Source organism: Salmo salar, chromosome ssa13 (assembly GCF_905237065.1).
Source record: "Salmo salar chromosome ssa13, Ssal_v3.1, whole genome shotgun sequence".
Classification (NCBI taxonomy): Eukaryota; Metazoa; Chordata; class Actinopteri; order Salmoniformes; family Salmonidae; genus Salmo; species Salmo salar.
This window is the reverse complement of record NC_059454.1, coordinates 6,511,369-6,537,698: the sequence shown is the minus strand read 5'-3', so window position 1 is coordinate 6,537,698 and position 26,330 is coordinate 6,511,369. Positions and strand designations below refer to the sequence as shown.

Sequence of the window (26,330 nt, the reverse complement as noted above, 5' to 3'; positions counted from 1 at the left end):
AATTAAACATTTCACCTGGGGGAAAAAATTATTTAGTAAAAGGCCAACAATTGGACTTTTAATTGAAAAAAAGACTCTTTGTCACATGACAATAGAAATGTAAACAGTGTGATATTAGAGACAGACAGTAACCATAACCTCTGATGAAAGGGTTTGGGTTATACTGGGTTCATCATCATTAGCATTATTCACATTCTAATTCAATCAAGTCACAATTATCAGCTTTGTTATTGGCATCAGTGAGTAGTGGGTTTTCCGAGTGAGGAGAGACACATGAGTAGGTCTACCAACTGAAAAAACGAAAATGATTATGAAATTCGAACCACGGAAATACAATGTTTACATAACATTTATACTGACTCTACACACACATACAATCTTCATTTACGCTGCTGCTACTCTGTTTATCATAAATCCTGACGCCTACTCACCTTACCCCTATACATATCTACCTCCATCATTTATTATGCTGCTACTCTGTTTATCATGCATCCTGACACCTAGTCACCTTCCCCCTCTACATATCTACCTCCATCATTTATTATGCTGCTACTCTGTTTATCATGCATCCTGATGCCTAGTCACCTTCCCCCTCTACATATCTACCTCCATCATTTACGCTGCTGCTACTCTGTTTATCATGCATCCTGACGCCTAGTCACCTTCCCCCTCTACATATCTACCTCCATCACTCCAGTATCCCTGTCCCCTTCCCCCTATACATATCTCATTTACGCTGCTGCTACTGTTTATCATGCATCCTGATGCCTAGTCACCTTACCCCTATACATATCTACCTCCATCCCTCCAGTATCCCTGTCCCCTTCCCCCTATACATATCTACCTCCATCACTCCATCACTCCAGTATCCCTGTCCCCTTCCCCCTTTACATATCTACCTCCATCCCTCCAGTATCCCTGTCCCCTTCCCCCTATACATATCTACCTCCATCACTCCAGTATCCCTGTCCCCTTCCCCCTTTACATATCTACCTCCATTACTCCAGTATCCCTGTCCCCTTCCCCCTATACATATCTACCTCCATCACTCCAGTATCCCTGTCCCCTTCCCCCTTTACATATCTACCTCCATTACTCCAGTATCCCTGTCCCCTTCCCCCTATACATATCTACCTCCATCCCTCCAGTATCCCTGTCCCCTTCCCCCTATACATATCTACCTCCATCACTCCAGTATCCCTGTCCCCTTCCCCCTTTACATATCTACCTCCATTACTCCAGTATCCCTGTCCCCTTCCCCCTATACATATCTACCTCCATCACTCCAGTATCCCTGTCCCCTTCCCCCTATACATATCAACCTCCATCACGCCAGTATCCCTGCACATTGTCAATATGGTGTTGGAACTGACCCTGTATGTAGCTTCTTACTTTCTGTGTTCTTCTTATTTCTTATTTGTATTTATTGTGTGTTTTAGAATTGTATTTACAGTTGTAGCATTTTAGCTAAAGCAAAACCTAACCCTTTTCCTAACCTTAACCTAATTATCTTAACCTGCCTTGTTAATTTTCCTAAATTGCTACTTTAATTCGACTAACCTTCTACTTAAATTATCCTAACCTGCTACATTAACCTGCTACGTTAATTATCCTAATCTGCTATGTTAATTATCCTAACCTGTTATGTTAATTATCCTAACCTGTTATGTTAATTACCCTAACCTGCATGCACCTCCACACTGAGTCTAATTTCACTACAAAGGTGCCTCCACAACAGACACAAAGAAGAAAAGCTAATAGATCAATCCTATTTTTATCGCTCATGACAACAACAACAACAACAACAAAATGTACTTTATCAAAAGTCCATATCAGCGTCCAACTAGACAGTTTGTCACAGCAGCGCTGCACGCAATGCGGAAGCGTTTTAGCCACGGCGTGCTTCTATGACAACGGCAGTAAACAACATGGCGCCCTGTGTGTGATCTCAACTTCATTATCCCCCTCTCTCTCTCTCTCTCTCTCTCTCTCTGAAAAGGTTAGAACAACAATTCAATACTTTTCTTGAAATGCGTTGATGAAATTAGTGTATCTCTCGCGTTTTTACTGAACTTAACGTGAGGATACATGTTGACATTGAGTGCAGTTTTGTGATTACTACTCTGTAGCTGACCTGGCTACTGGCTACTGTATCAACAGTTCGTTACATTGTTGTGGAAACAACAATGTTTTTAAAAATATGCAACATTTCAAAAAAGTAGCAAACAAACTGTCAAAATTGTATTTGGTAAGATATACCTATTCATTTTGATACCAGTAGGCCTATCGATATGTCGTCAAAAAGTGACAATAAGCCCAGCACCTGTGGCAACCGGAGGAGATCAAGCGCGACTAAAGAGGATGTGAAGCGGATGTGTCCGCAGCAGCGGGCCCGGTACCTGGCCTACGAGGAGCCGCCGAAAGAGGCGAAGACCTGGATGGCGATGTCTCGGCAGCGGGTGTCCGCCTGGGAGTCTTCCGCAGCCGGGGGGAAGAGACAAACACCCGTCGGTCATCATCACTGCGACGACAGGGACGAGGAAGAGAAGAGACGGCAAGACCTGATCATAGGACAGCTGAAGGCCGCGGAAGCCCGTAACAGAGTTCGACAGATGAGACTGCAGTATCGGAATATGAGGGTAAGAATGTCCTCCTCCTCGTTCTGGTCCAAAACGGCACCCTATTATATATATATATATATATATATATATATATATATATATATATGTGTGTGTGTATGTATATAATAGGGTGCCATATATATATATATATATATATATAGTGCCCCTTATTTTGACAATATTCCTATGGGCCCCTGATCAAAAGTTGTCTCATACACAGAATGATATGGAATAGGGTGCCGTCTGTCTCCATATGCACACATAGGTTTTTTTTATTCACATCGATGTAACTGCTTCTTGTCATGCTTTGACTGTACACACAAGCCTACTTTTAAATCCACGTTTAGAAGTTCCTGTGGTAAGAAGTCAATTATCTTCTGTTTTTTTTCTCTTCCTCTTCCTCTGCCATCCCTCTTAATTATGATGTCATGATGTCAATTACTGGACCTGAACCACATCACTAATTGGCTTCCGCTCCATGAGGTCTGAATAATATGTTTCCCTGTCTGTGCATATCTCAATCCATCCCTCCGTGCAGACCGAGGAAATCAATCTAATTTAGGAAGCACCTCTTGTCATCATATTCACATAGTATTTTTAAAAACATTTTTAAATTAAGATTAATTGAACTGCTCCATTATAATTTGCTAGGCTATAATTCCCCTCTGCACACAATAACAATGAAGCTAGCATACTAGAAATCCACTGTAGAAGTTTCATGTGAGAAACATGTAAGCCTATTATCCTATTCTATTGTAATTGTTTGTTTACCCTTCCGCTGCTCTCCCTCTTCACCAGAGTGGTATTATCAATCATTATGATGTCAATTACTGGGCCTGAACCACAATACTAAAAGGTCTCTACTCCGTGAGGTCTGAACCACAATACTTCAAGGTCTCTGCTCCATGGACCTGAATACTATGTTTCCCTGTTTGTGCATATCTCCCTCCCTCCCTCCATCGATCCGTCCCTCCACCCCCCCCACCCATCCATCCCTCCATCCGTCTATCCGTCCATGCAGACCCAGGAAATCAATCTAATGATTTCGTGCCAGTCCAGCGCCCAGACCGCCGTCCGTCTTGAGTTGCTGCTGCCAACGGAGGAAAGCAAGATAAATACCATCGATTGTCTGGACAAACTGCAGGTGGGTTAAACAGCCCCTCCCTCCCAAACCTCTTCCCTCCATATCTCCATCCCTCCTATGTGTGTGTGTGTGTGTGTGTGTGTGTGTGTGTGTGTGTGTGTGTGTGTGTGTGTGTGAGCTGCAGGAAGGAGCCTCTGTGTATAATAGCTCTGACAGTCTAAGCCATTGGGGGTACTACACTGACATATGGAATTGTTTTAAGATGGTCATACCATGGGTCATTTTGCTATTTGATTTAGTATTTTAGGACCCATTTAGGAATGAAAAAACATTTTTTTTTAAAAACACACTCATAAATGGCAAAAAATACACTCCGAAAAATGATAATAAGGAATAAGGTTTTGAAGTGTCTGTCCTATATCTAGGAGATAAAAGAAAGATCAGGACATATGTTAGTTTGTTTGTACACATATTTAACCCCTTATTTCTGTTGACACAAAACTACCTCTATGCTTCCATTCGTTTGTATGGGTTAACAAAACAGATAACTACCTCCATGCTTCCATTCATTTGTATGGGTTAACAAAACGGAGAACTACCTCCATGCTTCCCTTTGTTTTGTATGGTTTACCAAAACAGAGAACTACCTCCATGCTTCCATTCATTTGTATGGGTTACCAACACGGAGAACTACCTCCATGCTTCCATTAATTTGTATGGGTTACCAAAACAGAGAACTACCTCCATGCTTCCCTTTGTTTTGTATGGTTTACCAAAACAGAGAACTACCTCCATGCTTCCATTCGTTTTATATGGGTTACCAAAACAGAGAACTACCTCCATGCTTCCATTCGTTTTGTATGAGTTACCGAAACAGAGAACTACCTCCATGCTTCCATTCATTTGTATGGGTTACCAAAACGGAGACCTACCTCCATGCTTCCATTCATTTGTATGGGTTACCAAAATGGAGAACTACCTCCATGCTTCCATTCATTTGTATGGGTTTCCAAAACAGATAACTAACTCCATGCTTCCATTCATTTGTATGGGTTACCAAAACGGATAACTACCTCCATGCTTCCATTCATTTGTATGGGTTACCAAAACGGAGACCTACCTCCATGCTTCCATTCATTTGTATGGGTTACCAAAACGGATAACTACCTCCATGCTTCCCTTCATTTGTATGGGTTACCAAAACGGATAACTACCTCCATGCTTCCATTCATTTGTATGGGTTACCAAAACGGAGACCTACCTCCATGCTTCCATTAATTTGTATGGGTTACTAAAACGGAGACCAACCTCCATGCTTCCATTCGTTTGTATGGGTTACCAAAACAGAGAACTACCTCCATGCTTCCCTTCATTTGTATGGGTTACCAAAACGGAAAACTACCTCCATGCTTCCTTTCGTTTGTATGGGTTACCAAAACAGAGTTCTACCTCCATGCTTCCATTCATTTGTATGGGTTACCAACACGGAGAACTACCTCCATGCTTCCATTCATTTGTATGGGTTACCAAAACGGAGAACTACCTCCATGCTTCCCTTTGTTTTGTATGGTTTACCAAAACAGAGAACTACCTCCATGCTTCCATTCATTTGTATGGGTTACCAACACGGAGAACTACCTCCATGCTTCCATTAATTTGTATGGGTTACCAACACGGAGAACTACCTCCATGCTTCCCTTTGTTTTGTATGGTTTACCAAAACAGAGATCTACCTCCATGCTTCCATTCGTTTTGTATGGGTTACCAAAACAGAGAACTACCTCCATACTTCCATTCGTTTTGTATGGGTTACCGAAACAGAGAACTACCTCCATGCTTCCATTCATTTGTATGGGTTACCAAAACGGAGACCTACCTCCATGCTTCCATTCATTTGTATGGGTTACCAAAATGGAGAACTACCTCCATGCTTCCATTCATTTGTATGGGTTTCCAAAACAGATAACTACCTCCATGCTTCCATTCATTTGTATGGGTTACCAAAACGGATAACTACCTCCATGCTTCCATTCATTTGTATGGGTTACCAAAACGGAGACCTACCTCCATGCTTCCCTTCGTTTGTATGGGTTACCAAAACGGATAACTACCTCCATGCTTCCCTTCATTTGTATGGGTTACCAAAACGGAGAACTACCTCCATGCTTCCATTCATTTGTATGGGTTACCAAAACAGAGAACTACCTCCATGCTTTCCTTTGTTTGTATGGGTTACCAAAACGGATAACTACCTCCATGCTTCCATTCATTTGTATGGGTTACCAACACGGAGAACTACCTCCATGCTTCCCTTTGTTTTGTATGGTTTACCAAAACAGAGAACTACCTCCATGCTTCCATTCGTTTTGTATGGGTTACCAAAACAGAGAACTACCTCCATGCTTCCATTCGTTTTGTATGGGTTACCGAAACAGAGAACTACCTCCATGCTTCCATTCATTTGTATGGGTTACCAAAACGGAGACCTACCTCCATGCTTCCATTCATTTGTATGGGTTACCAAAATGGAGAACTACCTCCATGCTTCCATTCATTTGTATGGGTTTCCAAAACAGATAACTACCTCCATGCTTCCATTCATTTGTATGGGTTACCAAAACGGATAACTACCTCCATGCTTCCATTCATTTGTATGGGTTACCAAAACGGAGACCTACCTCCATGCTTCCCTTCGTTTGTATGGGTTACCAAAACGGATAACTATCTCCATGCTTCCCTTCATTTGTATGGGTTACCAAAACGGAGAACTACCTCCATGCTTCCATTCATTTGTATGGGTTACCAAAACAGAGAACTACCTCCATGCTTTCCTTTGTTTGTATGGGTTACCAAAACGGATAACTACCTCCATGCTTCCATTCATTTGTATGGGTTACCAAAACAGAGAACTACCTCCATGCTTCCCTTTGTTTTGTATTGGCTACCAAAAACGGAGAACACCATCTTGTTCGTTAGAGTCATATTAGTTTGCAGCTCAAACGGTTCGGACGCTACAGACAGAAGTTGGCACATCAGCGTTACCGACTTCAGACAAGTGACACTTGTGGGGGTCGTAGAACGCAACATCATAATAGTATGTAGGCAGCTACAGATGTTTTCGTGAGAAGACCGCTCTAGTTCTGTCACCTTTCATCACATATGTCTCCTGGTCTGACAAACTCCTCTCTAGCTCTGCTACCTTTCACCACAGATGGGATGTCTCCTGGTCTGACAAACTCCGCTCTAGCTCTGTCACCTTTCACCAGATGTCTCATGGTCTGACAAACACCGCTCCAGCTCTGCTACCTTTCACCACAGATGCAGAAGTCTTACATCGGTGGATGTGATGGATTCAGACACATCCAATGAAAAAAGATGTCTCTCGCTTAAACTGACAGATTTTTATTGCCACTTTTTACTGAGTCTTTTAACTGAATTCCCTCGTCTTGTCTTTGATGATTTGCATTCAAATGAGGTACACATGTCTGTCTGGGAAGATTACATCAAGTCAAATGAGGTACACGCGTCTGGGAAGATTACATCAAGTCAAATGAGGTACACGTGTCTGGGAAGATTACATCAAGTCAAATGAGGTACACGTGTCTGGGAAGATTACATCAAGTCAAATGAGGTACACGTGTCTGGGAAGATTACATCAAGTCAAATGAGGTACACATGTCTGGGAAGATTACATCAAGTCAAATGAGGTACACGTGTCTGGGAAGATTACATCAAGTCAAATGAGGTACACGTGTCTGGGAAGATTACATCAAGTCAAATGAGGTACACGTGTCTGGGAAGATTACATCAAGTCAAATGAGGTACACATTTCTGTCTGGGAAGATTACATCAAGTCAAATGAGGTACACGTGTCTGGGAAGATTACATCAAGTCAAATGAGGTACACATGTCTGTATGGGAAGATTACATCAAGTCAAATGAGGTACACATGTCTGTATGGGAAGATTACATCAAGTCAAATGAGGTACACATGTCTGGGAAGATTACATCAAGTCAAATGAGGTACACATGTCTGTATGGGAAGATTACATCAAGTCAAATGAGGTGCACATTTCTGTATGGGAAGATTACATCAAGATGTTTGTTATTTCTGTTATTTCTGTTCTGTCTCAGTGTTGATATGATAAGTGATACACACGCATGTACACACAGCACTCTGGAGGCTACACCTGAGTTGACAGTCTTCTTAATGAGTCACAACACTACTGATGTTACCGATCAAAGGCCTGCCACCACTGTCAGGGCTGTAGATACCAGGAGAGACAGAGGGTGAGACAGAGAGAGAGAGAGAGAGAGAGGAGGGACGGAGAGAGACAGAGGGTGAGACGGAGAGAGAGGAGGGACAGAGGGTGAGACAGAGAGAGAGGAGAGACAGAGGGTGAAAAAGAGAGAGAGAGGATGGACAGAGGGTGAGATGGAGAGAGAGAGGAGGGACAGAGGGTGAGACGGAGAGAGAGAGAGAGAGGAGGGACAGAGCCTGAGATGGAGAGAGAGCAATATGCACATTATGGCAGTGAGGTGTGGGGTCCACTTGCAATGGGACAAACACCCCATTGAAACCCTGCATGCAGAGTTCTGTAAGAGTCTCCTACATGTCCAGAGGAAAACTATAAACAATGCATGCAGGGCAGAATTAGGCCAATATCCACTAATAATACTATTTTTTTTTTTAAAGCAATTCAGTTTTTGGAAACATCTAAAATACAGTGACCCCCAAAAAATCCCTCCTGAGATGTGTGCAAACCTGGTGGCCAACTACAAGAAACGTCTGACCTCTGTGATTGCCAACAAGGGTTTTGCCACCAAGTACTAAGTCATGTTTTGCATAGGGGTCAAATACTTATTTCCCTCATTAAAATGCAAATAATTTTATAACATTTTTGACATGCGTTTTCCTGGATTTTTTTGATTGATATTCTGTCTCTCACTGTTCAAATAAACCTACCATTAAAATTATAGACTGATCATTTCTTTGTCAGTGGGCAAACGTACAAAATCAGCAGGGGATCAAATACTTTTTTCCCTGACTGTACGTCATGCTAATACATTGAAATTAATGGATAGAGAGGGAAAGACAAAGGGAGAGGGAGAGAGAGGGGGGAAGACAGACAGAGACAGGAAGGAAGACAGTGAAAGGAGAGACAGACAAATACAGGGAAAGGGGAGAGAGAGAAAGGAGAAACAGAGAAATATAGAGAAAGGAGAGAAAGAGAAAGGGGAGACAGAGAAAGTAGAGACAGAGAAAGCAGAGAGAGAAAGGAGAGAAAGAGAAAGGAGAGACAGAGAAAGGGGAGACAGTGAAAGCAGAGAGAGAAAGGAGAGAAAGAGAAAGGAGAGACAGAGAAATACAGAGATGGTAGAGACAGAGAAAGGGGAGACAGTGAAAGCAGAGAGAGAAAGGAGAGAAAGAGAAAGGAGAGACAGAGAAATACAGAGATGGTAGAGACAGAGAAAGGGGAGACAGTGAAAGCAGAGAGAGAAAGGAGAGAAAGAGAAAGGAGAGACAGAGAAATACAGAGATGGTAGAGACAGAGAAAGGGGAGACAGTGAAAGCAGAGAGAGAAAGGAGAGAAAGAGAAAGGAGAGACAGAGAAATACAGAGATGGTAGAGACAGAGAAAGGGGAGACAGTGAAAGCAGAGACAGAAAGGGGAGACAGAGAAAGGAGAGACAGAGAAAGTAGAGACCAGAGAAATACAGAGAAGGTAGAGACAGAGAAAGGGGAGACAGAGAAAGGGGAGACAGTGAAAGCGGAGAAAGAAAGGAGAGACAGAGAAAGGAGAGACAGAGAAAGAGAGAGAAAGGAGAGAGAGAAAGGCATTTAAAATATCTCAGCTCAGCAGGTGAAGAGAAGGGAATGTGAATGACTTTGATTTGAATGTGAATAACTATGATGTATTCCACATTTTCTAAAGCCGAGGAACTTTAGAAAATGTAAATATGGAAATTGAACAGTGACAGACAGGTGAAACTTGGCAGCATGCTGACCACATTTCACTGACATACAGAGACATTAGTCACACAGACGGTTCTACAAGGACCTCCTATCTCCGTGTGTGTGTGTGTGTCTGTGTGTGTGTCTGTGTGTGTGTGTGTGTGTGTGTGTGTGTGTGTGTGTGTGTGTGTGTGTGTGTGTGTGTGTGTGTGTGTGTGTGTGTGTGTGTGTGTGTGTGTGTGTGTGTGTGTGTGTGTGTGTGTGTGTGTGTGTGTGTGTGTGTGTGTGTGTGTGTGTGTGTGTCTGTGTGGTTTGCCAGTCTCTCTATTGAGCTCTTACACTCTGTATAAGACAAACGGCATATGACACGAAGTACATGGAGTGGAATGTTAAAGGTACTATTGTTTATGTGTGGGTGGTGTGTGTGAGTATACGTGTGGGTATGTGTGGACGTGTTTAACTATTCTTTTGGTTTACCAGAAGAAGAATGCTAAACAAAATGTGACCGGAGGGGGGGGTACTGTGACAGCAAGGCCAGAGAAGCCTGTGTGGATGGGAGGAGGAGGAGAGGCAGACAGAGGGAAAGCTTGGTTTCTTCCTAGGTTCCTGCCTTTCTAGGAGCTTAATCCTAGTCAAACGTGAATTTTAGGGTGGGTTTCTGTGTAAGCACTTGTAAAAAAAAACGGTTTCATAAATACTGATGTAAAAAGGGTTTCATGAATACATTTGATTTGGAGGGATGAGAGGGGGATGTGGAGGACGAGAGGAGAATGGGGATACTATGACAACAAGGCAAGAGAATCCTGTGTGGCAGGATGTTTTGTGCACTACGAACTCATCATTAAGGGTTGTCACGGCGGTCTCCCCGGGCTTAAGCTCTACAGTATGCATTCTGTTTTTTTAAAACTTGTTTTTCTCTCTCTCTCTCTCTCTCTCTCTCTCTCGCCCTCGCTCTCTCTCTCTCTCTCTCTCTCTCTCTCTCGCCCTCTCTCTCTCGCCCTCTCTCTCGCCCTCTCTCTCTCACCCTCTCTACCTTTCACTCACTCGCTCTCTCTCTCTCTCGCCCTCTCACTCTCTCTCTTGCCCTCTTTCTTTCTCTCTCTCTCTCTCTCTCTCTCTCTCTCTCCCTCTCTCTCTCGCCCTCTCTCTCACCCTCTCTACCTTTCACTCACTCGCTCTCTCTCTCGCCCTCTCTCTCTCGCCCTCTCTCTCTCTCTCTCGCCCTCTCTCTCTCTCTCTCTCTCTCTCTCTTGCCCTGTCTCTCTCACCCTCTCTACCTCTCACTCACTCGCTCTCTCTCTCTCTCTCTCTCTCTCTCTCTCTCTCTCTCTCTCTCTCTCTCTCTCTCTGCCCTCTCTCTCTCACCTCTCTCTCTCGCCCTCTTTCTCTCTCTCTCGCCCTCTCTCTCTCTCTCTCTCTCTCGCTCTCCCTCTCTCTCTCTCACCCTCTCTACCTCTCTCTCACTCACTCGCTCTCGCTCTCTCTCTCTCTCTCCCTCTCTCTCTCTCTCTCTCTCTCTCGCTCTCTCTCGCCCTCTCTCTCTCGCTCGCCCTCTCGCTCTCTCTCTCTCTCTCTCACCCTCTCTACCTCTCACTCACTCACTCACTCACTCACTCACTCACTCACTCACTCACTCACTCACTCACTCACTCGCTCTCTCTCTCTCTCTCTCTCTCTCTCTCTCTCTCGCCCTCTCTCTCGCCCTCTGGCCCTTTCTCTCGCCCTCTCTCACTCTCTCTCTCTCGCCCTCTCTCTCTCTCTCTCTCTCTCTCTCTCTCACCTCTCTCTCTCTCTCTCTCTCTCACCCTTTCTACCTCTCACTCACTCACTCTCTCTCGCTCTCTCTCTCTCTCTCTCTCCCGCCCTCTCTCTCTCTCGCCCTCTCGCCCTTTCTCTCTCTCGCCCTCTCTCACCCTCTCTCTCTCTCTCGCCCTCTCTCTCTCTCTCTCTCTCTCTCTCTCTCACCTCTCTCTCTCTCTCTCTCTCTCTCTTTCCTGTTGATTTCCATAATTTGTTCAGTTTGGCACAGCGCATCCCCTCAGCTGATTATCAGCTGTTGTCAGACAGATGTGGGTCTCGAAAGATGATTCTCTCCCTCAAAGTCTCTCTCTCTCTTGTTCTCTCTCTTGTTCTCCATCTCTCTCTCTCTCTCTCTACCTCTGTCTCTCTCGCTGTGTCTCGCTCTCTCTCCCTCTATCTCTCTCTCTGTCTAGCTCTCTCTCTCTCTATCTCCCTCCCTCTACCTCTCACTCGCTCTCTCTTTCTTTCTCTCTCTCTCTTTCTCTCTCTGCCTGGTAGTTCTTCCCATCTTCATATTATTTTTCTCTCTACACAGAGAAAGCGAGTCGAGGAGATCCTAGACGACGAGAAAGGATTGACGATAACCCGCCGTTGAGAGTTGAGACCTGCTGTCCTCTGCTTTGACTTTTAACAAAAAGGGAACTGTCATTTCAATTTTCTGCACCGGTTTCATAGAAACTGTTCTGGCATTTTCTTGCAGTTTCAAAAGCCTCCAAACACTACTACATCTAACAAGCACCTAGAAGTTTCTAAACAACCCTTTCTCCATTACTGCTGCAGTTGGTTTGCTTCTGCTGCTGATAACCGGCTGGCTTGCTGTGGAAGCCTCCTGGAGAACATTGTCCCTCAAATGGCCCCCTATTCCCTTTATAGTGCTCTAATTTAGACCAGGGCCCATAGGGTAGTGCACTACTTTAGACCAGGGCCCATAGGGTAGTGCACTACTTTAGACCAGGGCCCATAGGGTAGTGCACTACTTTAGACCAGGGCCCATAGGGTAGTACACTACTTTAGACCAGGGCCCATAGGGTAGTGCACTACTTTAGACCAGGGCCCTATGGTAGTGGGAATAGGGAATAGGGTGCCATGTGGGACTCATCCATTGAGGAGACCTCATGTCCACTAGAGCTTCTCTCTCTCTCTCTCTCTGTCTCAATTCAATTCAAGGGGCTTTATTGGCATGGGAAACATATGTTAACATTGCCAAAGCAAGTGAGGTAGATAATATACAAAAGTGAAATAAACAATAAAAATGAACAGTAAACATTACATATACAGAAGTTTCAAAAGAATAAAGACATTACAAATGTCATATTATGTATATATACAGTGTTGTAACAATGTACAAATAGTTAAAGTACAAAAGGGAACATAAATAAACATAAATATGAGTTGTATTTACAATGGTGTTTGTTCTTCACTGGTTGACCTTTTCTTGTGGCAACAGGACACACATCTTGCTGCTGTGATGGCACACTGTGGTATTTCACCCAGTAGATATGGGAGTTTATCAAAATTGGGTTTGTTTTCAAATTCTTTGTGGATCTTTATAATCTGAGGGAAATATGTGTCTCTAATATGGTCATACATTTGGCAGGAGGTTAGGAAGTGCAGGTCAGTTTCCACCACATTTTGTGGGCAATGTGCATATGGCCTGTCTTCTCTTGAGAGACATGTCTGCCTACGGCGGCCTTTCTCTCTCTCTGTCTCTGTCTCTCTCTCTCTCGCTCTCTCTCTCTCTCTCTCTCTCTGCATACAGACCTAATCATTACCTTCATTTCTGTTGATCTGGTGGACATTAGAAACGTGATGTTATCGTAATGGTTGTCTGCATGGCTGAAGAGAGGAAGCCAAACATTAAATCATGGACAGGATACATAACATGAGAGACAGAACACACAACACACACACACACACACACACACACACACACACACACACACACACACACACACACACACACACGACACACACACACACACACACACACACACACACACACACACACACACACACACACACACACACACACACACACACACACACACACACACACACACACACACACACAAACACACATTGATATACAAGTGCCATCTAGTGTTTGACTTTGATAGTAATACTCCTGTCTGCTTTTAGCCCTGAAGCCAACATAGAGGTATACTGCTCTCTGGTGGTAGTACTGAGTACTGCATGGTGTTATACTGCCCTCTGGTGGTAGTACTGAGTACTGCATGGTGTTATACTGCTCTCTGGTGGTAGTACTGAGTACTGCATGGCGTTATACTGCTCTCTGGTGGTAGTACTGAGTACTGCATGGTGTTATACTGCTCTCTGGTGGTAGTACTGAGTACTGCATGGCGTTATATTGCTCTCTGGTGGTAGTACTGAGTACTGCATGGTGTTATACTGCTCTCTGGTGGTAGTACTTAGTACTGCATGGTGTTATATTGCTCTCTGGTGGTAGTACTGAGTACTGCATGGTGTTATACTGCCCTCTGGTGGTAGTACTGAGTACTGCATGGTGTTATATTGCTCTCTGGTGGTAGTACTGAGTACTGCATGGTGTTATACTGCTCTCTGGTGGTAGTACTGAGTACTACATGGTGTTATACTGCCCTCTGGTGGTAGTACTGAGTACTGCATGGTGTTATATTGCTCTCTGGTGGTAGTACTGAGTACTGCATGGTGTTATATTGCTCGCTGGTGGTAGTACTTAGTACTGCATGGTGTTATACTGCCCTCTGGTGGTAGTACTGAGGACTGCATGGTGTTATACTGCTCTCTGGTGGTAGTACTGAGTACTGCATGGTGTTATACTGCTCTCTGGTGGTAGTACTGAGTACTGTGTGGTGTTATACTGCTCTCTTGTGGTAGTACTGAGTACTGTGTGGTGTTATACTGCTCTCTGGTGGTAGTACTGAGTGCTGCATGGTGCTATACTGCTCTCTGGTGGTAGTACTTAGTACTGCATGGTGTTATACTGCTCTCTGGTGGTAGTACTGAGTACTGCATGGTGTTATACTGCTCTCTGGTGGTAGTACTTAGTACTGCATGGTGTTATACTGCTCTCTGGTGGTAGTACTGAGAGCTGCATGGTGTTATACTGCTCTCTGGTGGTAGTACTTAGTACTGCATGGTGTTATACTGCTCTCTGGTGGTAGTACTGAGTACTGCAAGGAGTTATACTGCTTTCTGGTGGTAGTAGTGTGCAATTACAACACAGGGGTGAACTGTAGTTGATTTCTGTTATATTTATTTAGCAGTCAGTTGTAAAAAAAAAAATAGTATTTAAAATAAAGATGACTTAAAAAAGATTTAGGTTATAGTGGGGTGGAGGCTATAGTGGGGTGGAGGTTATTTTTTACATTTTAGTCATTTAGCAGACGCTCTTATCCAGAGCGACTTACAGTAGTGAATGCATACATTTCAATTCATTTCATACATTTAAAAAAATATTACTTTCTCGTATTGGCCCCCCGTGGGAATCGAACCCACAACCCTGGTGTTGCAAACACCATTGCAAACACCATGCTCTACCAACTGAGCCAGAGGGAGTTATAGTGGGGTGGAGGTTATAGTGGGGTGGTGGTTATAGTGGGGTGGAGGTTATAGTAGGGTGGAGGTTATAGTGGGGTGGAGGTTATAGTGGGCTGGTGGTTATAAGGGGGGTGGAGGTTACATTGGGGTGGAGGTAATAGTGGGGTAGAGGTAGAGGTTATAGTGGGGTGGAGGTTATAGTGGGGTGGAGGTTATTGTGGGGTAGAGGTTATTGTGGGGTAGAGGTTATAGTGGGGCGGAGGTTATAGTGGGGTGGAAGTAGAGGTTATAGTGGGGGAGAGGTTATAGTGGGGTGGAGGAAATAGTGGGGTGGAGATTATAGTGGGGTGGAGGTTACAGTGGGGTAGAGGTTACAGTGGGGTGGAGGTTATAGTGGGGTGGTGGTTATAGTGGGGTGGAGGTTATAGTAGGGTGGAGGTTATAGTGGGGTGGAGGTTATAGTGGGCTGGTGGTTATAGGGGGGTGGAGGTTACATTGGGGTGGAGGTAATAGTGGGGTAGAGGTAGAGGTTATAGTGGGGTGGAGGTTATAGTGGGGTGGAGGTTATAGTGGGGTAGAGGTTATTGTGGGGTAGAGGTTATTGTGGGGTAGAGGTTATAGTGGGGCGGAGGTTATAGTGGGGTGGAAGTAGAGGTTATAGTGGGGGAGAGGTTATAGTGGGGTGGAGGAAATAGTGGGGTGGAGATTATAGTGGGGTGGAGGTTACAGTGGGGTAGAGGTTATAGTGGGGTGGAGGTTATAGTGGGGTGGAGGTTATAGTTGGGTAGAGGTTATAGTGGGGTGGAGGTTATAGTGGGGTGGAGGTAGAGGTTATAGTGGGGGAGAGGTTATAGTGGGGTAGAGGTTATAGTGGGATGAAGGTTATAGTGGGGTGGAGGTTATAGTGGGGTGGAGGTTGTAGTGGGGTGGAGGTTGTAGTGGGGTGGAGGTTATAGTGGGGTGGAGGTTATAGTGGGGTGGAGATTATAGTGGGGTGGAGGTTATAGTGGGGTAGAGGTTATAGTGGGGTGGAGGTTATAGTGGGGTAGAGGTTATAGTGGGGTGGAGGTTATAATGGGGTGGAGGTAGAGGTTATAGTGGGGTAGAGGTTATAGTGGGGTGGAGGTAGAGGTTATAGTGGGGTGGAGGTTGTAGTGGGGTGGAGGTTGTAGTGGGGTGGAGGTTGTAGTGGGGTGGAGCCTTTAGTGGGGTGGAGGTTATAGTGGGTGGAGGTTGTAGTGGGGTAGTTATAGAGGGGTAGAGGTTATAGTGGGGTAGAGGTTATAGTGGGGTGAAGTTTATAGTGGGGTGGAGGTTGTAGTGGGGTAGAGGTTATAGTGGGATGAAGGTTATAGTGGGGTGGAGGTTATAGTGGGGTGGAGGTTGTAGTGGGGTGGAGGTTATAGTGGGGTGGAGGTTATAGTGGGGTAGAGGTAGAGGTTATAGTGGGGTGGAGGTTATAGTGGGGTGGAGGTTTGTGGCTGTGAGGCTCCTCCTCCTCCTCTATGTGGCTGTGAGGCTCCTCCTCCATGTGGCTGAGAGGCTCCTCCTCCTCCTCTATGTGGCTATGAGGCTCCTCCTCCTCCTCTATGTGGCTGTGAGGCTCCTCCTCCTCTTCTATGTGGCTGTGAGGCTCCTCCTCGTCCTCTATGTGGCTGTGAGGCTCCTCCTCCTCTATGTGGCTGTGAGGCTCCTCCTCCTCTATGTGGCTGTGAGGCTCCTCCTCCTCTTTGTGGCTGTTAGTCTCCCATCCTCTTTGTGGCTGTTAGTCTCCTCCTCCTCCTTTTTGTGGCTGTGAGACTCCTCCTCCTGCTCTATGTGGCTGTGAGGCTCCTCCTCCTCTTTGTGGCTGTTAGTCTCCTCCTCCTCCTTTTTGTGGCTGTGAGGCTCCTCCTCCTCTTCTATGTGGCTGTGAGGCTCCTCCTCCTCCTCTATGTGGCTGTGAGGCTCCTCCTCCTCCTCTATGTGGCTGTGAGGCTCCTCCTCCTCCTCTATGTGGCTGTGAGGCTCCTCCTCCTCCTCTTTGTTGCTGTGAGGCTCCTCCTCCTCTTTGTGGCTGTTAGTCTCCTCCTCCTCCTTTTTGTGGCTGTGAGGCTCCTCCTCCTCTATGTGGATGTGAGGCTCCTCCTCCTCTTTGTGGCTGTTAGTCTCCCATCCTCTTTGTGGCTGTTAGTCTCCTCCTCCTTTTTGTGGCTGTGAGACTCCTCCTCCTGCTCTATGTGGCTGTGAGGCTCCTCCTCCTCTTTGTGGCTGTTAGTCTCCTCCTCCTCCTTTTTGTGGCTGTGAGGCTCCTCCTCCTCTTCTATGTGGCTGTGAGGCTCCTCCTCCTCTTTGTGGCTGTTAGTCTCCTCCTCCTCCTTTTTGTGGCTGTGAGGCTCCTCCTCCTCTTCTATGTGGCTGTGAGGCTCCTCCTCCTCCTCTATGTGGCTGTGAGGCTCCTCCTCCTCCTCTATGTGGCTGTGAGGCTCCTCCTCCTCTATGTGGCTGTGAGGCTCCTCCTCCTCCTCTATGTGGCTGTGAGGCTCCTCCTCCTTTTTGTGGCTGTGAGGCTCCTCCTTCTCCTCTATGTGGCTGTGAAGCTCCTCCTCCTCTATGTGGCTGTGAGGCTCCTCCTCCTCCTCTATGTGGCTGAGAGGCTCCTCCTCCTCTATGTGGCTGTGAGGCTCCTCCTCCTCTATGTAGCTGTGAGGCTCCTCCTCCTCCTCTATGTCGCTGTGAGGCTCCTCCTCCTCCTCTTTGTTGCTGTGAGGCTCCTCCTCCTCTTTGTGGCTGTTAGTCTCCTCCTCCTCCTTTTTGTGGCTGTTAGTCTCCTCCTCCTCTATGTGGCTGTGAGGCTCCTCCTCCTCCTCTATGTGGCTGTGAGGCTCCTCCTCCTCTATGTGGCTGTGAAGCTCCTCCTCCTCTATGTGGCTGTGAGGCTCCTCCTCCTCCTCTATGTGGCTGTGAGGCTCCTCCTCCTTTTTGTGGCTGTGAGGCTCCTCCTTCTCCTCTATGTGGCTGTGAAGCTCCTCCTCCTCTATGTGGCTGTGAGGCTCCTCCTCCTCCTCTATGTGGCTGAGAGGCTCCTCCTCCTCTATGTGGCTGTGAGGCTCCTCCTCCTCTATGTAGCTGTGAGGCTCCTCCTCCTCCTCTATGTCGCTGTGAGGCTCCTCCTCCTCCTCTTTGTTGCTGTGAGGCTCCTCCTCCTCTTTGTGGCTGTTAGTCTCCTCCTCCTCCTTTTTGTGGCTGTTAGTCTCCTCCTCCTCTATGTGGCTGTGAGGCTCCTCCTCCTCCTCTATGTGGCTGTGAGGCTCCTCCTCCTCTATGTGGCTGTGAAGCTCCTCCTCCTCTATGTGGCTGTGAGGCTCCTCCTCCTCCTCTATGTGGCTGTGAGGCTCCTCCTCCTCTATGTGGCTGTGAAGCTCCTCCTCCTCTATGTGGCTGTGAGGCTCCTCCTCCTCTTCTATGTGGCTGTGAGGCTCCTCCTCCTCCTCTATGTGGCTGTGAAGCTCTCCTCCTCCTCTATGTGGCTGTGAGGCTCCTCCTCCTCCTCTATGTGGCTGTGAAGCTCCTCCTCCTCTATGTGGCTGTGAGGCTCCTCCTCCTCTTCTATGTGGCTGTGAAGCTCCTCCTCCTCTATGTGGCTGTGAGGCTCCTCCTCCTCCTCTATGTGGCTGTGAGGCTCCTCCTCCTCTATGTGGCTGTGAAGCTCCTCCTCCTCTATGTGGCTGTGAGGCTCCTCCTCCTCTTCTATGTGGCTGTGAGGCTCCTCCTCCTCCTCTATGTGGCTGTGAGGCTCCTCCTCCTCTTCTATGTGGCTGTGAGGCTCCTCCTCCTCCTCTATGTGGCTGTGAGTCTCCTCCTCCTCCTCTTTGTGGCTGTGAGGCTCCTCCTCCTCCTCTATGTGGCTGTGAGGCTCCTCCTCCTCCTCTTTGTGGCTGTGAGGCTGCTCCTCCTCCTCTATGTGGCTGTGAGGCTCCTCCTCCTCTTTGTGGCTGTGAGGCTCCTCCTCCTCCTCTATGTGGCTGTGAGGCTCCTCCTCCTCCTCTTTGTGGCCGTGAGGCTCCTCCTCCTCCTCTTTGTGGCTGTGAGGCTCCTCCTCCTCCTCTTTGTGGCTGTGAGGCTCCTCCTCCTCCTCTATGTGGCTGTGAGGCTCCTCCTCCTCTTTGTGGCTGTGAGGCTCCTCCTCCTCCTTTGAGGCTCCTCCTCCACCTCTTTGTGGCTGTGAGGCTCCTCCTCCTCTATGTGGCTGTGAGGCTCCTCCTCCTCCTCTTTGTGGCTGTGAGGCTCCTCCTCCTCTATGTGGCTGTGAGGCTCCTCCTCCTCCTCTTTGTTGCTGTGAGGCTCCTCGAGAGTGGGCTCACAGCCAGGTTACAGCCATGACCAAAGGGTCCCGTGTGGCTCAGTTGGTAGAGCATGGTGTTTGCAACGCCAGGGCTGTGGGTTCGATTCCCACGGGGGACCAGTACGGGAAGTTTTTTTAATGAAATGTATGCATTCACTACTCTCACTATTCACTGCTCTGGATAAGAGCGTCTGCTAAATGACTAAAAATGTTTTTTTTTTTAAATCAACGGCCACCAAGGAGCCATTAGAGTTGTGTGCCTTGCTCAAGGGCACATGGGCAGATGTTTCACCTTGTCAGATCAGGGTTTCGAACTAGTGACTTTTCGGTTACCGTCCGAATTCTGGAACTGATAGGCTACCTGCTGCTTGATAAAATGTATTTTAACACCTAAAAGTAACATGGTGGGGACATCATTCCACTCGTCTTCTCTCTCTCCTCACTGTCACTTTAAGGACACCATGGACTCGTGTGTGTGTGTGTGTGTGTGTGTGTGTGTGTGTGTGTGTGTGTGTGTGTGTGTGTGTGTGTGTGTGTGTGTGTGTGTGTGTGTGTGTGTGTGTGTGTGGATGGGTGTGTGCATGGGTTGTGTGTGTGTGTGTGTGTGTGTGTGTGTGCGTGCGTGCGTGCGTGCGTGTGTGTGTGCGTGTGTTCTTGTGTGTGTGCAAGTGTGTCAGCGGTGGCTGGTATGTGGACATATCGGCAGACAGGCTCATTATATTGGCTAAAATGTAATAAATGGAATGGTTATATAAAAAAATAAAAATAACACAGTTTATTATTATTTGTTGTTTATTATCACTGAAACTGTATTGGTGAAATGTATTGTTTTACAACACGTCAAACTCATTCCAAGGAGGGCCAAGTGTCTGCTGGTGTTTGCTCCACCCTTATACTTTATTGGTGAATTAAGGCCACTAATTAAGTAAGGAACTCCCCCCACCTGGTTGTCTAGGTCTTCATTGAAAAGGACGAAACAAAAAACCACGCAGACACTCGGCTCTTCGTGGAATGAGTTTGACACCCCTGTTTTTACAGGATCAGCCTTAGCATAGTCCCTGGAGCAAATTAGGGTTTTAAGTGTCTCGTTCAACGGTTGATCAACACCTTGTGGAAATTTAAACCAGCGACCTTTCGGTTACAAGGCCCAACGCTCTAACCGCTAGGCTACCTGCCGACCTATCAAACCACGAGAGAGAGAGAGATTGCATTTATATGTTGCACTGAATGATGTGTCATATTGATAACAAGCTTAACTGTGTTTTCACAACAGTTGTATTAGAGAGAGCGAGTCGGTGGAAAAGGAGAGGACGTGTTTTACTCTCTGTTTCACCAGTTATGGCTTTCAGAAATAACACCCTTAATAACAGTCATTTTGTAAGTCAGCCCAGCTTCATATAGAGCTGTCCAGAGTCATGGGTTTACAGAGTTGGGACATTGAGGTTTCTGCATTATGATGTGTTATTATCTATGCATAAGTCACTTTAATAACTCTACCTACATGTATATATTACCTCAATTACCTCGACTAACTGGGTGCCCCCGCACATTGACTCTGTACCACATTGACTCCCCTTGTATATAGACTCGCTATTGTGAATTTTACTACTGTTCTTTAATTATTTGTTACTTTTATTTCTTATTTTGTAAGGTATTTTTCTAAAAACTGCATTGTTGGTTAAGGGCTTGTAAGTAAGCATTTCACTGTTGGGTGAAATCTCACGTGTTGTATTCGACGCATGTGACCATTTTTCTTAATTTGATTTTGATTTAACATGACATTGTAAAATTCTATGGCACCAATATTAGCATACCATTAACATAACATGGCAATAGAATACATTTTATATTATTTAAATGATGTTATGTAACTGGATGTCTAGCCTGGTTGACAGTATTTTTAGATAACATTCCAGTCCTTGTCAAGGAGTAGGCCTACAAGGAGTGGAATGTTTTCTAAACAGACTGGCAACCAGGCTGGTCTATTGAATGTCTAGAGTTGGCTCAACTCTCTAAATACACTATATGACTCTGGAGATATCTAGGTTAGCACAGTGTATCATTGGACATGATTGTTTCTTTTATTTTTAATAAGAAATAATTTAGGACTCACAACCCGAAGACCACGTGTAACCACACCAGCCCAGGACTTCCACATCTGGCTTCTTTAACCTGCGGGATCGTCTGAGACTAGCCACCTGGGCAGCCGATGAAACTGAGGAGTGTTTATATCTGTAATAAAGAAAGCCCTTTTGTTGGGGAAAAACTTGTTCTGATTGGCTGGGCCTGGCACCCCTGTGGTTACACGGGGTCTTCGGGGTGCGAGTCTGGTTTGACGTATTGACAAATTCTCTAAAACGACGTTGGAAGAAAGCTTATGGTAGATAAATGAACAGTCAACGTCTGCGCCCCTGCCCAGACATGTGAAATCCATAGATTAGGGCCTAATGAATTTATTTTAAAATGACTGATTTCCTTATATGAACTGGTACTGTAACTCATTGAAGTCGTTGAAATTGTTGCGTGTTGCGTTTATATTTTTGGTTCTGTATATTTAAACATTTTTGTATTTCTGGTATGTAAGTCTATGTGACAGTCAGCAGATAAATCATATCCAATGAATAAGTAAAGTGTAAGAATGAATCTACTTGTACTGTAATGACTGCTGAGATTTATAAAGGATGGAATTAAACATTGCCTATATCTAATTGCATTATTCATTCATTTCAATTTATTAAGCACATTTCATTTTATACTGTATTTTCTTATTGTGTATACAATACAATACTATTTTTTTTACTACTTTTTTATTGAATATTTGTGAATATTTTTTTCTTAAAGTGTACTGCACTGTTGAGAGCTTGTAAGTAAACATTTCACTGTTACCATTTGCACCCTTTATCCTATGAACGTGACGAATAAACTGTGATTTGATTAACAGCTGAATCTACACATCACATGACGTGGGATGTGGTCGACATGAGACCACACAGTGTTTTCTCTAAGGTCCATTATAAATGATGGCCTATATTTCCCCTCCTACAAATGAAACACAGTGTTTTCTCTAAGGTCCATTATAAATGATGGCCTATATTTCCCCTCCTACAAATTAAACACAGCGTTCTCTCTAAGGTACATTATAAATGATGGCCTATATTGCCCTCCTACAAATAAACCAGTGTTCTCTGTAAGGTCCATTATAAATGATGGCCTACTGTATATTGCCCTCCTACAAATAAACCCCAGGGTGCTCTGTAAGGTCCATTATAAATGATGGCCTATATTTCCCCTCCTACAAATAAACAAGGTGTTCTCTCTAAGGTCCATTATAAATGATGGCCTATTTTTCCCCTCCTACAAATAAAACACAGTGTTCTCTCTAAGGTCCATTATGAACGACAGCCCTACTACAAATAAACCACACAGTTGTTTGCTTATGTTTTATTTGTCAGCAGATATAAAAAAAAAAAAAATCAATGAATTTATGTCTGTATGATACAGTGTATAACTGCTACCTATGAACACAACATGTGGACTCTCTTGGTATCGGAAAAGCAACAAGTCATTTTCAAAGTGTGTCATGTCAACACAAATGATTATTTGAACTTGAACATGGAAATATGTTGATATTGTTATTATTATCCGTAAGATAGACTGACTGAAAGGTAGAATTAGTTCACATCTTTAGTTGTATTAGGACTATCCACTATAGTTGACCCAGTTTGTCTATGGTTCACAATGACAGGCCAGAATAACGCCTATATATTTACAGCAAAGACTACCTGCCCTCACTACAGTGTAGACTACCTGCCCTCACTACAGTGTAGACTACCTGCCTTCACTACAGTGTAGACTACCTGCCCTCACTACAGTGTAGACTACCTGCCTTCACTACAGTGTAGACTACCTGCCCTCACTACAGTGTAGACGACCTGCCTTCACTACAGTGAAGACTACCTGCCTTCACTACAGTGTAGACTACCTGCCTTCACTACAGTGTAGACTACCTGCCTTCACTACAGTGTAGACTACCTGCCCTCACTACAGTGTAGACTTCCTGCCTTCACTACAGTGTAGACTTCCTACCTTCACTCCAGTGTAGACTACCTGCCCTCAGAACAGTGTAGACTACCTGCCCTCACTACAGTGTAGACTACCTGCCCTCACTACAGTGTAGACTACCTGCCTTCACTACAGTGTAGACTACCGGCCTTCACTACAGTGTAGACTACCTGCCCTCACTACAGTGTAGACTACCTGCCCTCTCAGGACACCAGGGGGAGACAAATGTCCATGAAAAAGAAAAACTCCCCTCCAATCCTGGCCAGAATCTATATGATTCCATATGATATATTCCATATTATATATACCATATTAAATATTTAAGTCATACCATGGCAACAATAATAATCACCTAATGTAGATTCAAGCAAACATAAATAATATGATCATAGTTTGTTTTGAATGGCATCAATATTAACATACCATATTGACATGAATCCACTAAACCTGTAGGCGACTACATTCCTGCCGGTCTACATTCTAGCATCTTTTTGAACGCTTTCCTGAAGCTGTCATCCAGGAAGGCGTAAAGAAAAGGGTTCAGACAAGAGTTGGCGTAGCTGAGGCTGGTGATGAAGTAGGACAACCCGATGAGCAGCGGAGTGGTCCTCAGGTCGGTGGTGAGAGCCACTATGGTGCTGAGGTGAAACCCTGTCCAACAGAACAGACACACCGCTAAGACTATAAACACCATAATAGTTACTTTCTTTTTAGCCTTGTCCAGAGCCTTGGCGTTGGAGTTGAGGCGCATGTTCCGTAGTTTGTACAACATCATGGTGTAGAGAATACATATGGTCGACACAGGGATGGCGAAGCCGAGGATCAAGGTGTATATCCGGCTCGCCTTGAACCACAAACTCTCTGGGCTTGGGAAGCTGAGAACGCAGCTTTTCCGTTCCAAGTCATCGGGACTGATATAGACCCCGGCGAATACAGTGAACGGCATCACGATGAGAATCACGAGGATCCAGACGCACAGGCTCACTATCTTGGCCGCGCGGTACGTGCGGTATGGCATACGCTTTGAACGCACCGTCGCCAGGACGACCAGATAACGGTCCACACTCATGACCGTCAGGAAGTAGATACTGGAGAAGATGTTATAGTGGTCTATGCTCAGGATGATCTTACACAGCACCTCTCCTAAGGGCCAGTAGTGGAGCAGATGCTCGGCGATGTTGATGGGTAGGACCAAGGTAAACAGGTCGTCGGCTATCGCCAAGTTTAGGATAAACATATTGGTCACGGTCTTCATTTTGGGCGCTTTGAGGATAACGTAAATAACGGCCGTGTTCCCCGTTAACCCCACGGCGCATATTACCGAATATATCACAGGCAGGACTACATAGAGGTCCGCGTAAAAGTAGAACTCTGATTGGGGAGTGCAGTTCAGATCTGTCCGGTTAGTCGCGCTCAGATAATAATAGTCCGTGGATTCGTTACACACCACCGGAAATACCCTGCGGGTGTTCGAGATAGATATATTCTCCATCTTCTAAGTCTTCTAATGTATTATTGCACGTAAGAATAGAGGAAAGCACGTCGTTCAGGATGCATGTTTGTTTAGAGGTAAAACAAGCAGTGGTGAAGTGTCATGTTGGCTCTTGTGTAGGTCGCCTCTGTCTGATTTTACGCATGCATTCCGCATCACGAAATCTATGGAGAGCAGAAATATTGAATACAAAATGAAAAGCAGTACATCACAACAAACCTCTTCTGCTGTTAATAGTTTATTCACAACACATTATATCCTAATTTAACCCTCATTTATCATAATGGATTGGAGAAACACAACACCCACCTACACGAATATATCCACTTGGGCACAGACGTCAATTCAACGTATATTACCAGCCAGCTCCACGTTGGTTGAAAGTAATTTAATTGAAGAAAAAAAAAGATGTGGAAGCAACGTTGATTTAACCAGCGTGCGCCCGGTGGTGACGCACTGTTATTCGAATTATAACCTGTAATAGGAGCACAATTATAAATATTATTTTAAACAGAGTGCAGAAATACATTTTCAACAATAATAATATTTCATTTTTTTCATTTTTTTTGTTTTCCCCCGCCCATACACATATAATATTTCGTGCGCAAACATGTTTGTGCCATGTACTAAAATACACAATCAAAAGTAACAAAAACAAAAGCTAATTTAGGGACTTTACCGTGCTCGATGGAGGCTCGCTCCTTTTCCTTTCTGTCTTCTGTGCGGGCGGTGAGCAGCAGCAGCAGCAGCAGCGAACTGGAGATGTCCACGTCCCAACCAGTTGGACCGGAGGGAAACACCGGACCGGGTGACGTCAGTCCACAGCACAGCGCGCAGTGAGACACGAAGGCACTCAGCTTGCTGTAGGTACCCAGAAGTGTTGCTATACTTCCTGTCCTGTACTGAGGAAAAGCCAAGTGGTGATATTACTCCTCCGCATAGACACTTTGTGTATTTATTGTAAGGCTTAACTGTTGGCGTATTGCTGTGTGGTATGGCTGCTATGAGTGACAACCTTTTTCTCCTGTATGGATGGAGATCCTACAAGTTGTTATTGCTCCTGGACTCTAAGTGTATGTGGGCAATATAATATTACCTTGATTGACTTGCTGTAAGGCTTGGTGTTGTTACAGTGTGAACATTACAGGTGTCTATGAAGGGAACATTACAGTGGTATATGATGGGAACATTACAGTGGTCTATGATGGGAACATTTAGTGGTCTATGATGGGAACATTACAGTGGTCTATAATGGGAACATTACAGTGGTCTATGATGGGAACATTACAGTGGTCTATGATGGGAACATTTAGTGGTCTATGATGGGAACATTACAGTGGTCAATGATAGAAACATTGCAGTGGTCTATGATGGGAACATTACAGTGGTCTATGATGGGAACATTACAGTGGTCTATGATGGGTATATTATGGTGGTCTATGATGGGAACAT

General features: G+C 45.2%; 2 protein-coding genes across 4 annotated transcripts; one reads left to right on the top strand and one right to left on the bottom strand.

Moving 5' to 3' along the window:
* The first annotated feature begins 1,914 nt into the window (after positions 1-1,914).
* On the top strand, positions 1,915-22,203 carry LOC106566358 (protein LKAAEAR1). 3 transcript variants are annotated; one of them, XM_014134291.2, is made up of 4 exons: positions 1,915-1,999; positions 2,279-2,639; positions 3,643-3,765; positions 11,996-12,691. In XM_014134291.2, exons 2-4 carry the CDS (start codon positions 2,292-2,294, stop codon positions 12,053-12,055), a joined length of 531 nt encoding a protein of 176 aa, XP_013989766.1. In that variant the 5' UTR covers positions 1,915-1,999; positions 2,279-2,291; the 3' UTR covers positions 12,056-12,691. The 3 variants fall into 3 exon arrangements, with proteins under 3 accessions (XP_013989766.1, XP_013989767.1, XP_013989765.1); XM_014134292.2 differs by lacking the exons at positions 1,915-1,999; positions 11,996-12,691 and adding an exon at positions 21,420-22,203 and having other exon boundaries at positions 2,007-2,639; XM_014134290.2 differs by lacking the exon at positions 1,915-1,999 and having other exon boundaries at positions 2,007-2,639.
* A 604-nt stretch (positions 22,204-22,807) lies between these two features.
* On the bottom strand, positions 22,808-25,343 carry LOC106566359 (neuropeptides B/W receptor type 2-like). The gene is made up of 2 exons (XM_014134293.2): positions 25,188-25,343; positions 22,808-25,042 (listed from the first exon to the last, which is right to left on the bottom strand). Exon 2 carries the CDS (start codon positions 24,876-24,878, stop codon positions 23,844-23,846), a length of 1,035 nt encoding a protein of 344 aa, XP_013989768.1. The 5' UTR covers positions 24,879-25,042; positions 25,188-25,343; the 3' UTR covers positions 22,808-23,843.
* Between the last annotated feature and the right edge of the window lie 987 nt (positions 25,344-26,330).

Excerpts from the sequence above, each read along its gene's own strand:
- LOC106566359 (XM_014134293.2), bottom strand. The coding sequence starts at position 24,878 with ATGGAGAATATATCTATCTCGAACACCCGCAGGGTATTTCCGGTGGTG.
- LOC106566358 (XM_014134291.2), top strand. The coding sequence starts at position 2,292 with ATGTCGTCAAAAAGTGACAATAAGCCCAGCACCTGTGGCAACCGGAGG. Across the intron at positions 2,640-3,642 it reads TGCAGTATCGGAATATGAGG|ACCCAGGAAATCAATCTAAT; the intron begins GTAAGAATGTCC and ends CCGTCCATGCAG. Across the intron at positions 3,766-11,995 it reads ATTGTCTGGACAAACTGCAG|AGAAAGCGAGTCGAGGAGAT; the intron begins GTGGGTTAAACA and ends CTCTCTACACAG.